Here is an 11,822-nt window from a genome sequence, read left to right as displayed (position 1 = left end):
CACACACACACACACACACACACGTTACCTTGTCATAAGGCTCTGGCAATAGGAACAGCAGCTGGCTGCGAGCAGCAGCGTTGTTGACCGTGGCCGCAAACAGCGCCCGCGTGTGGGACGTGGACATGAAGGACACGACGACCTGGGTCGGCGAAGCAACGAGGGAAGCGACCACGTCTGCGGCTTTGTCCTCGCTCTCCAAGGCCACAGAGCTGGTGATGCAGATGCCTTCCTGCTCTGTGACGGCTGTCAAGGTCTTCAGACCGCCACGCCCGTAGCCGCTGTCCGAGTACACAACCTGGTGAAAAATGGTGATATGCTATAGGTTTTTTTCTTTTTTGATAAGTGTTTTACGGCGCTCACAACTGCTTGTCTCCTTTGGGTTCACTTTAATCCGAAACACTTCACTAACTGACACGAGAACAAGAATAACTGCTCACCACACGTATCTCGGACGGCAACTGAACTTTATTACTCACCCAACTAGTTGCCACTGTGCATGTCTTCAAGTGACGGGGGGGAGCTCCCTTAAAACAGGGATGGACAATAACCTTGTTATGTTCCATACACAACAGCAACTGCATAAGGTCATATGAGCGCGGGGGACACGTTAAACATTTTTAGTTGGTGGGATATTTTGAATTTTGCACACGCGGGACCTCAAAGATTTTTCGCCCTTGTCTGAGAAGGCTGGGTGTAGATCTTTTCTACCACATGACCAGGGGTATAGCTGATGGTGCACACACAAGAGCACCATCTTTTAGTTTTAGTGTCAGTAGAGGTTTTACGGTGCTCTGCATAAGGTCATATGAGCGCCAGAAGATTAGAGGTATTACAAGAAAGTAACAAACATAAAAAAGAAGAAGGGGAGATAAGGATAATAGATGTTTGATAGGAAAGAAGAAGCAAACCACACCAGAGCACCCACCAACCATCCACAATATACACCTTGAGCACTTGTAAAACAAGAAATAAAAACTTGCAGGTATGTACAACACATGTGCCCAAGCCGGAGTTTTCTATTGGTTTTCGTTTTTTAAATACCATGTGATGATTTTGACGCATTCTTTTTTTAATCACCTTGCAGACACAAGAGCACCATCTTGAACTCACAGTAATAATCAAAGTAATAGATAGCATTTGTATAGCACAAATTCCGCCTCCAGTGGAAGCTCTATGCACACTCAATCCATATATATTATAGTATACTGAAGGCTTTTCTTCCTCTGTAACCAGCCAATTTCGTCATCCAAGTTTTCAGCCTCACAAACTTCACCATAACACTGCTCCTATTTTAACTTATTCACATAAAATGTATTACGACGAGGTGGAATCAGGCGCTTGTCAATTTTTGGGCATATGGAGTTATTTTTTACCATTATGAAGCTTGTTCATTTGTCTTGCTTGTGATAAAAAAATTACTCATTTATCTTGAAAAGAAGTTGAGATATTTGCAATTGAAGGAGGTGGGGGTTGCCTGGTTTCAGATGTAAAATTAGCGAGAACATGACAGTGTGTTACATAGCTTGAGAGACTTTGGAAACAAATAATTTACACTTTTTGAGGCTTTTATCAACATTTTTTCATTGAAATCTTTACAGAAATTAGTTTTTCAAAGACGTAAAAAGTGTTGAATCAAAAATCAAAATTTTGAAAAAAATTGCAAAGCCAGCGGGAAAATGTGGATTTCTCTGATTGTATTTTTTTGACGAGCACCTGATTTCACCACGCTGCCTCGCAAATAAACATCAAACTGAGTAGGAATAAATTATCCGAACAATGTTGTTGTTGTTAGCAAACATCCACTCAGATCAATTAGTTTTCTACAGAAGAAAAGATGATGTTCCACTGTCTCTGAAGGGTAGTCACATAGTGGGCAGGCTGCAGACAGCTTTACTCCAAATCGGTTGAGTTGTTGATAGAGGGGCACATGTTGTGTTCTAAGTTGGAAGATTATCGATAGACCTCCCCTCCTCAACTCATTGATTGGATCTTTGACCTGTGGTTCATTCATGTGGCCATACATCATCCTTCCTGTCATACCTGTGGCGCCCGAGCACTCATTTGACCTTATGCAGTTGTAAGCACCATAAAACACTTACCAAAAAAAACCAAAAAAACTGTGGCCCATACTGTTTGTTTAAGATGGTTTTGCTGAAGTTTGGTAGATTTTTGTTGGGTCTGTAAACCATCGAGCAATACCGTGAGCAAGCAAAACTGATGGGTAGTACACGAAGAGTTACAGTATGCCGCAAGCAAAACAAATGTACCTGTATGTAGGGGAATCCTAACGACTTGATCACTTTGACGAGAGCTGTGGCTGTAGTTATGTCCCCTTGAACAGTGCGATGGAAGGTCGGGTAGTCCATCAGGCTCGCTGACGTTGCAGAAGGGCTCACCATGGCAACATCTGTTGTTTTGTGGTGGAAAAATAAAAATTTTACACCGGTCTTAACTAGCTCTTGCACATAATCTTAATAGAGATTTACAAATGGTTTAACATTCCATATTAGTCCATTTCACAAAATTTCATTTAAAACAGAATTGATTGAAGTTCTAGGAGTATTATATTAACAAAATCTGAAAATATCCTTCAGCAGCTTCCAAGCCATTCCATCAGAGAAACTCACATGCATTACATTACATTTTCAACCATCTTACTTTACTACCACGGCTCACTGATCGTCTGATATGAATAAGATCGCTAATATGGCACCTGAAAAAGGGACGTTGAACAACAATAAAAATTAATTAACTAATTAATTAATTAATTAATTAATAATACATAAAAGTACATACATAAATATGTTAATACACAAATAAATAAAAGAATAAATGAATGAATGAAAATGAATGAAAATGAATGAATGAATGAATGAATGAATGAATGAATGAATGAGAGAGTGAGAGAGTGAGAGAGTGAGAGAGTGAGTGAGTGAGCGAATGAGTGAATGAATGAATGAATGAATGAATGAATGAATGAATGAATGAATGAATGAATGAATGAATATCTCTCTCTCTCTCTCTCTCTCTCTCTCTCTCTCTTTTTTTCGAATGAACGAAAGAATGAATGAATGAATGAATATATAAATGAATGAATGAATGAAAGATTATATAGAAGAAATACACTGGCATGGCTACTCACCGAGTGGCTCCAGCACCGTGGCAGCATCGTGCGTACTCCCGGTGTTGTCCGTGAGCCAGGACAGGATGTGGGTTGGGTCGACGCCCATGTCACGGAGGAAGCCCGAGTAGATGTCGGACACCAACAGGTTCACTCGACCCTCGTCGTTGCAGTGGTCCAAGGCCAGCCCACCTGAGTACGACAAGTGTAGTTATTTTAGTTTTTTAGTTTTAATAAGAGTTTTACAGCACTTGCAACACAATAAGGTTATATAAGAGAGGAGAATTTTTAGTTTTAGTAGAGGTTTCTCGGCGCTCGCAACTGTATAAGGTCATATGAGCACCAGAAGATTAGAGGTGTTACAAGAGAGTAACAAACATAAAATAGAATAAGGAGAGAAAAGGACGATAGATGTTTGATAGGACAGAAGAGCAAACCACACCAGAGCACCCACCAACTACCCACGTTTTAGTTTTTGTTTTAATAAGAGTTTTACAGCACTTGCAACACAATAAGGTCATTTAAATGAGGAAGTGAGGAGAGATCAGGACAATAGATGTTTGATAGGAAAGAAGGAGCAAACCACACCAGAGCACCCGCCAACCACCCATCCAGTTATCTTACCTGGCTGCTTTTTTCAGAATGACTTGTAGAGATATTTCAAGTTTATTTTTAGCAGGAGTATATCACTTGCAACACAATAAGTGCCTTAGATTAAAAGTGTGTTACAAAAGAGTAACAAACACAAAAAAGAAGGAGGGGAGATCAGGACGATAGATGTTTGATAGGAAAGGAGAAGCAAACCACACCTGAGCACCCGCCAACCACCCACCCACCTGAGCACGACATGTTCAGTTATGTTACCTGGTTATGCAGTTTTATCATAATGACTTGCGGAGACATCATAGATTTTTTAGTAGGAGTATAACAGCCCTTGCAACAGAATAAGGTCTTATGAGTGTCGAAGGTTAGAAGCTTTACGAAAAAGTAATCAACACAAAAATGGAAGGGAGGAGAGATCAGGACAATAAATGTTGTGAGCACTGAAACAACCATGAATCATATGGAACTGACTTAATTGAACTGAACAGAACTGAATGAATTGCACTGAACCAAACTGACTGAATTGTACTGAACAGACTGAATTGAACCAAAGATAGTACATAACAAGATGGTCCACTCAGCCAAAAAAGTGTCCGCCGGAAGTCCGCTCTTTGCTTCAGATGGCGCTGAGGCCTGTTTTGAAGCTCTCTTTCGTTTCTCCAGAAGAAGAATAGGAATAGCACCTCCTTGCATGCGCAGATCGACTGCTGTTCATCAGCAGTTCGGGTTCGTTCAGTGCGGAGTTTTAGGGGGTTTTTTTTATTTTAATGACCTCTTGCCTTTCATTCTAAAGTCAAATTAAGTTAAGAAAACAATCCCCCTGCCTCCGGAAAAGGTTTTTTATCAGCGTAACCATTTTTTTAAAGCGTTCTTCCGAAATTAATTTAAAAACTTGCTAGTTTCACTTTGATTTTTTTAACACAAGTAGGGTAACTCTGTTTGCAAAGGGTGCGCATTTGCGAAGAGGGCGCCACCAAATTTGGAGGACACTTTTTTAATTGGCTCAAAGAGAGGAGTGGCCCCTCTTGTTATGTAGACTCTTTGATTGAACCAAACTGAACCAGACAAGCTAAATTGCACTGAACCGAACCAATCTTTCAATAGGCACCACCTATGACACTGAGCAATCAATAAGTATTCAACTAACCCTGTAGTTTTAGTAAGAGTTTTACGGCACTTGCAACACAATTAGATCATATAAGTGCCGAAAAATAGAAGTGTTACAAGAAAGTAACATACACAAAAAAGGAGGAGAGATAAGGACGATAGATGTTTGATAGGAAAGAAGGAGCAAACCATACCAGTGCACCCGCCAACCACCCACATTCAACTTACCGATCTTGACGCCCTTGACGGAGACAGGAGCCAGCCCCTTGTTGACTTGCTCGATGGCGTACATCATGGCGGTCGTGTACTGCGGCCCATTGACCTCTCGGATCGACCCGCACACGTACGGCTGCAGCTCTACTGGGCCAGAGTTACTCACACTGAGAGAGAAGGATGTTTGTTTTAGTAGAGGTTTTTCGGCACTCGCAACTGCATAAGGTCATATGAGCGCCAAGGGGTGGATGTCAACAGAGAAGTCCTTACAGGGAATCAGGCTTACTCTGCTCACCTCTCTAGCTTCAGCAGCACAAATTCTGCCACGACTATCAAGGCAACCTAGAAATAGCGGGTCACAAGAGTGTGACAAATATACAAAAAAGTAGAGGAAAATGACGATAGTAAGGATTAGGAAAGAAAAAGCAGCAGTTCCCTGTTGCAGTTCAGGCACAGTTATGAGTATGACATTGATGAATCAGCCCATTTACAATTCAACTGTGCATAAGAACAAGTCAATGTCCCCCCTTTGGGAATGGCCTAAAGACACTTCAGGCAGTAGCACTGCGCCGGAGGGGGGGGGGGGGGGGGGGGGCTCAAGAGAAAGGTAGAAGAGCTGTCGTGTGAATGTGTTATTGTGTGAACTTCATGCCACAGAGAGAGAGAGAGAGGGGGGGGGGGAGATAGACAGGATATTGAGATATTGTGTGGATGTGTTACTGTTTGAACTTTGTGCAAGAGTTACTCACACTGAGCGAAAAGGATAGAAGAACGAATATTGTGTGAATGTATTACCGTGTGAACTTCATGCCAGAGAGAGAGGGGGGGGGGGAGAGACAGAGAGAGTGAGAGAGAGAGAGAGAGTGGAGAGTGAAAGAGAGAGAGAGAAAGAGAGAGAGAGAGAGAGAGAGAGAGAGAGAGAGAAAGCCAGAGAGAGAGAGAGAGAGAGCGACACAGACAGAGAGTGAGAGAGAGAGCCAGAGAGAGCCAGAGAGAGAGAGAGAGAGAGTGAGACAAAGAGAGACAGAGAGGGAAAGAGACAGAGAGAGACAGACAGAAACAGTGTACATTGTCCAGAGTCATAACCCATCCCAACTCAAACTGTGTACATTGTCCAGAGTCATAACCCATCCCAACTCAAACTTATCTAAACATGGGTATCCATTCTTAGACAAAGTGATTTTTTTTTACTTTTCTAGATTGTCAACAAACGTTTAAAACAATGTTTTACAACTTTCAGTCCTTCTTTTTTACTTTTCCTCTGTTGCATCTGTCTGTCTTATTTTTTCTCAGCATTCCCATGTGTTAATGCGCTTCTCTTTACTCAAAACAAACAAACAATCAATCAAACAAACAAATAAACAAATAACTTTTAGAAGCACAAACACCCAAAGATCCACTACCCACAACGGGCAGCAATGAGAAGTCTAAAAGCCCTGGTCAACTCCCCGCCCCGCCCTGCCTCGCCCCTGCTCACCTGAAGGCTCCGGCGATGATCCAGTCCCCGGGCACGAAGTAGCCGCTTTGCATGGTGTACAGGTAGTGACACTGGACGCACACACCTGGGCAGGTGTTCGCACGGCCACCGTAGCTCCCCAGAGGCCCGTAGTTCTCTTGTAGCAATCGGAGATTCTCTGAGTCAAACACAGCCAGCTGGAAAGGAAACGTTTGTTTTTGGGGGGTTTTTTGTTAAAGTCATTTACTCCTGAGGAAAAGTCAAACAGAAACAACAAAAGTTTTTTTTTAAAAAGAAGTACAACCTGTCAGGGACACCAACCTTTGTTTTACGGCACTTGCAACATAATAAGATCATAAAAGTACCGAACATTTGAGGCGTTACGAGAGTGTAGCATACACAAAAAAGAAAGAGGGTAGGTAACGGTGATAGATGTTTGATAGGAAAGGAAGTGCAAACCACATCAGAGCACCCGCCAAGCACCCACGGAAAGGAAAGGTTTTTTTGTTTGTTTGCTTGCTTGCTTGTTCTTTTGTTTGTGACAAATTTTTTGTGACACGGGCTATCATACTTAGTTTGAATAACTTCTTTCCTCCATAAGTTTATTCGTACCTGAGTGTATGTTGCTTGCGCTACGTTCCGGAGATAGATGTTGAAGTTGGTCACCCCCTCCCCGTTCTTGATCTCAAAGCCGGATGCTGAGCGACCAGAGTTGCGTATCTTGGCGTTCAGCCTGCTGCCGATGTCTGTGGCTGACCGGAAGCTGGTGCACAGGCCGTCGTAGTTGTTGTTCTGACAGACCTCAGTGATGACGTCATGGAGCTTATCAGCCACCGTGTAAACGCTCTCTATGACGTACTGTACCTTGTCCTGAGGAGTCATGTAGAGAAAATCAGTGTGCTAGTTTTTGTTTTAGTAGACAGTTTTACGGTGCTCGCAACTGCATAAGGTCATATGAGCGCCAAGGGGTGGAGGTCAACAGAGAAGTTCTTACAGTCAGTGTGCTAGACTACGAGAAAAATATATTTGGAAATTAATCAAAAGCATACTTGTAACACATGACAAATTAGTCAGTGAGCTGTCTCTCTCTCACTCTCTCTCTCTGTCTCTCCCTGTCTCTCTCTCTATCCCTAGTACACACACACATGCACACACTAAACGCACACTCAATGCGTGCGAGCACACGCACACACACAGGCATGCAAATATTACACAATTCATTTCAGTGAAGTAGCCTTGAACAAAATATCTCTCAAAGATAATCAACTGACTCATAACGTGTTTTTGACACAAGACCACTGGCTAAATGGGGAAAAAAAATCTCAGTTAAATTTCCTCAATTTTACTAACAGGTTTTACTGGCATACAGCTTTTCACATTGCCGTAAACTCATGCTCACCAAGAGTAACAACAACTACAACAAAAGAAAAAATCAAAAACAACAACAACAATAACAACTGCAAATATCTTCACAGCGCGCAAGTGGCAAATTGAAAATCATTTCATTTAAACATTGTGTCTGCCACTGTCATTATGGAAACCAAAATGTCCCTATGAGGATGAACAAAAGGAATAGTTTTTCCTTTCCTTGGCATCAGCGTCTGTGGAGTAATGGTTACCATTTCTGGCAGAGGATTTGATTTCAACTCCAGAGTGGAGAAAATTTGTATCAAATATTCCCATCAGTCAGCTAGGATTTGTTATCCCACCCAGCCTGGGTCATTCATGATAGGTATGGCCAAAGCACACCTCACCTAATAGTGTGACTAAAATAAAAGAGTTTTACGGCACTTGCAGCACAATAAGGTAACATAAGTGCTGAAGATAAGAGGCGTTACAAGAGCATAACAACAACACAAAAAAAGAAATAGCAGAGATCAGGACGATAGATGTATGATAGCAAAGAAGTAGCAAACCACATCAAATTTTTATCAAATATTCCCATCAGTCAGCTAGGATTTGTTATCCAACCCAGCCTGGGTCGTTCATGGTAGGTATGGCCAAAACACCTCACCTCTTAGATAATCTAACTAGCGTCGATGGGGCCGCAAAAGGTTTTAGTTCATAGTGTGAGTAAAAGAGTTTTACGGCACTTGCAGCACAATGAGGTCACATAAGTGCCGAAGATCAGAGGTGTTACAAGAGCATAACAAACACAAAAAAAGAAACAGGAGAGATCAGAACAATAGATGTATGATAGCAAAGAAGTAGCAAACCACATCAAAACACCCGCTAACCATCCACAATAAAAAATTTACAGTCAACTGGTACCTGAAAAACATTGAGAGCGTCGTTGTTGTCGCAGGCTTGCGAGTAGAGGCCATGGGTGGCTGGGTCCAGCGAGCAGTTGTTGGTGATCTCGAAGAGTTCCCGCAGGAAAGGGTGTACGACGATCTCGCTGCGGCTGAGGCCCCTGAGCCAGGTGGAGAAGGCTGAGTTCGGGGCCAGTTCAGGCTCCAGCATGATCAGCGAGTCCGCGGCAGAGCCCAATCCAGTCAGGAGAGCCGGATTTCTCGAGAAGGACTCGACACCAGAGATGAACTGAATGGAGCGGGTGCCTGCCGGAAGTCAGAGAGTTTTAAAATTGAGAAAACTGAGAAATACTCGCCGGGCATGACTCCAACAGCTCCAACTTTTCCAGGTAAAGTGATGGGCTGAACAAAACTTTTAAGTTCTCAAGTTTAAAAATCCAAATGATGTTTTAAAATGAAAAACAAAATACAAAATAATAACTACAAAAAAAGATTGATATCATTTTTTGGCCTACACATTCAGAAAGAAAGACTGTTCCATGAAACCACTGCTATGGAAACAATAGCCATCTAGGATTAGCTGCACCTGCTCACAACACTAAAATAAATTGAGTCAAACAAGGCTGTCCGATCTCTCACATGTCCATGAAAACTTCAGATTTCGTAGTGGGAATGACACCAAGAGGTCATCCTCTGGGGAAAAAAGGTGATATCTTTTGGGAAGAAAAGGGGTCATCTGTGAGGGAGAAAAAAGGGGTCATCTAAGGGAAAAAAGGGATCATCTTTGGGTAAAAAGGGAAAAAAGGTTTTTGTTTTTGTAAAGTGTTTTACAGCGCTCGCAACTGCATAAGGTCATATTAGCGTGCGGGACACACCTAATATTTTCAGTTGGTAGGAAATTTTAAATTTTGCACGGGTGGCGGCCGCAGCCTACTCTTATCGATTTTAGACCACCAAGGGATCTTTAACATGCGCAGCTTGCACACGGGCCCTCAGAAATTTTTCGCCCTTGTCCGAGAAGGCTAGGTGTAGATCTTTCCTACCAGAAAATCAGGGGTGTGGCTGAAAGACAGCAGTAAGAAGAAGCGAAGGAGTAGCAGTAGAAAGGCTGCAAAAAGAATCAGGAGCCAAGAGGAATGGACAAAGGAGGTGAGGGGGTGGGGGCAGAAAGAGGAGACGAAAGCAGACGACAGAACATTGCTAGAGAGCAGGAAAAGAGGTGAAAGGAGACAAATTTAGAAGAAAAAAAATTTCGGTCGCTACCCGGATTCGAACCCGGGACCTTTGAATGAGAGGCCAACACCTTAACCTCTAGGCCACGAGAGCCCCCCCAGGGATCATCTATTGAAAAAAAAAGGGGTCATCTTCTAGCAGGGATGCCACTCAACTTTTTTTTAAATAGCTGAAAATCCACGCACCACGGTCTCGCTAACACAAGAATAGCAATTTGAAACCCAAATTTTTTTTTTCCAACTAGGGATTCTATCTCGATCTCAATAACGGAATAGCGGATCAGGATCAAAATACTGGAAATACCGGAAAAAAGCAGAAAAATGGCATCTCTGTTCTTGGAAAAGAAAGAGGGTCATCCACTGGGAAAACTTACCACTTCCAGTAGTACGAGCATTAAGCAGAGCCTGCAGGTCGTCCACACTACCGATGACCACCACCACTGACCAGACGCTGTTCTGAAGCCTGCCCAGGACAGCTGGATAACCATCTGACAAATCCTCGACTCCCGCGACACAAATTCCATACCTGAAGAAAGAAAACTGACCTTTAGTGTTTGATTTTGTTGAAATTAAACACTTAATTAAAACTATATAACCTTGAACTTGAATACAGAAGACTTCCTACCGGTCAAAAAATAGACTAAACTGAAATCTTCGTGAAAGGAGAGACAAAATTCAAAAGTAACTGGGATTTGAACCTGAACCTGTTGTAAAATCGAAAGTTAAAAACAAACCTGCATGACACTGGACTTCAACAGACACAAACTATAAGAAACATATATACGAAAAGAAGTCGAAGGAGCAGGCCACATCAAAGCACCCAGTGGCTATCTGCTTGACCCTTGTACTTCCACATGTTGGTCAAGTTCAGAACAAACTACTCCTTAATGACTGGACGAAGTGAGAATGGGGGCTCTCGTGGTCTAGGTTACTGAGTTCCCCTTTTATTCAATAGGTCCCGAGTTCGAACCCATCCCCTCCCCTCTTTGTCCACTCTTCTTGGCTCCTGACTCTTTCTGCAGCCTTTCTACTGCTACTCCTTGGCTCCTTCTTACTGCTGTCTTTTAGCCACACCCCTGATCTTAGGGTAGGTAAGATCTAACAACTAGCTTTCTCGGATAAGGGGGAAAAATCTCAGAGGTCCCGTGTGCAAGTTGCACACTTTAAAGATCCCTCGGTGGTCTAAAATTGATAAAAGTAGGCTTCGTCCGCCACTCAGGCAAAATTCAAAATTAATTTTTACAAAACTGAAAATGTTCCATGTATCCCGAGCGCTCATATGACCTTATGCAGTTGCGAGTGCCGTAAAACACTTACCAAAATGAAGAAGACAGAACGCCATTGAGGAAGGCTTAATCTCCCTGCCACTTACAAAACAAAGCGAATCACACTGTTGGGGGCATCTCCCAAAAATCCAAATATTTGTTCAGATTAGATCATTGTCATCACACTATCCCAAAGTCCTGAAGAAATCTCCTAAAAACAATTTTCAAGGCACATATTACAAAGTCCAAATATTTCACAAATGTTTGATAGGAAAGAAGGAGCAACTGAACAATATAACATATGTGAAATATTTGGACTCCTTGTATGTCCTCCTTCTTTTTTGTGTTTGTTTCTCTCTTGCGACACATCTAATCTTCGGCGCTTATATGACCTTATTGTATTGTAAGTACCATAAAACGCTTACTAAAACAAAAAGTTCAAACATGTATTTCCAACAAAACCAACAAAACTTGGCAGGGGCAGCAAAATAACGCAGTATCTATCTGGAGACATCTCCAACAGAGATAGACCAATCAAAAGGCTCTGTGCTTCTGGACCAGGTAAAAAAA

General features: G+C 42.3%; 1 protein-coding gene across 1 annotated transcript in view; it reads right to left on the bottom strand.

Annotated features, from left to right (window-relative positions):
• The window catches only part of LOC101850490, a gene marked incomplete in the record, with an annotated part of 69,961 nt that overhangs the window by 38,188 nt on the left and 19,951 nt on the right, over nucleotides 1–11,822 (bottom strand). Inside the window, 8 exon segments of the mRNA XM_013084867.2 lie at nucleotides 29–298; nucleotides 2,271–2,410; nucleotides 3,146–3,316; nucleotides 5,063–5,214; nucleotides 6,525–6,700; nucleotides 7,116–7,373; nucleotides 8,775–9,061; nucleotides 10,362–10,513. Coding sequence (XP_012940321.1) covers nucleotides 29–298; nucleotides 2,271–2,410; nucleotides 3,146–3,316; nucleotides 5,063–5,214; nucleotides 6,525–6,700; nucleotides 7,116–7,373; nucleotides 8,775–9,061; nucleotides 10,362–10,513 — 1,606 coding nt within the window.

Source organism: Aplysia californica, unplaced genomic scaffold, assembly GCF_000002075.1.
Source record: "Aplysia californica isolate F4 #8 unplaced genomic scaffold, AplCal3.0 scaffold00323, whole genome shotgun sequence".
In the NCBI taxonomy this organism is placed as follows: domain Eukaryota; kingdom Metazoa; phylum Mollusca; class Gastropoda; order Aplysiida; family Aplysiidae; genus Aplysia; species Aplysia californica.
This window is presented reverse-complemented; position numbering and strand designations above follow the sequence as displayed.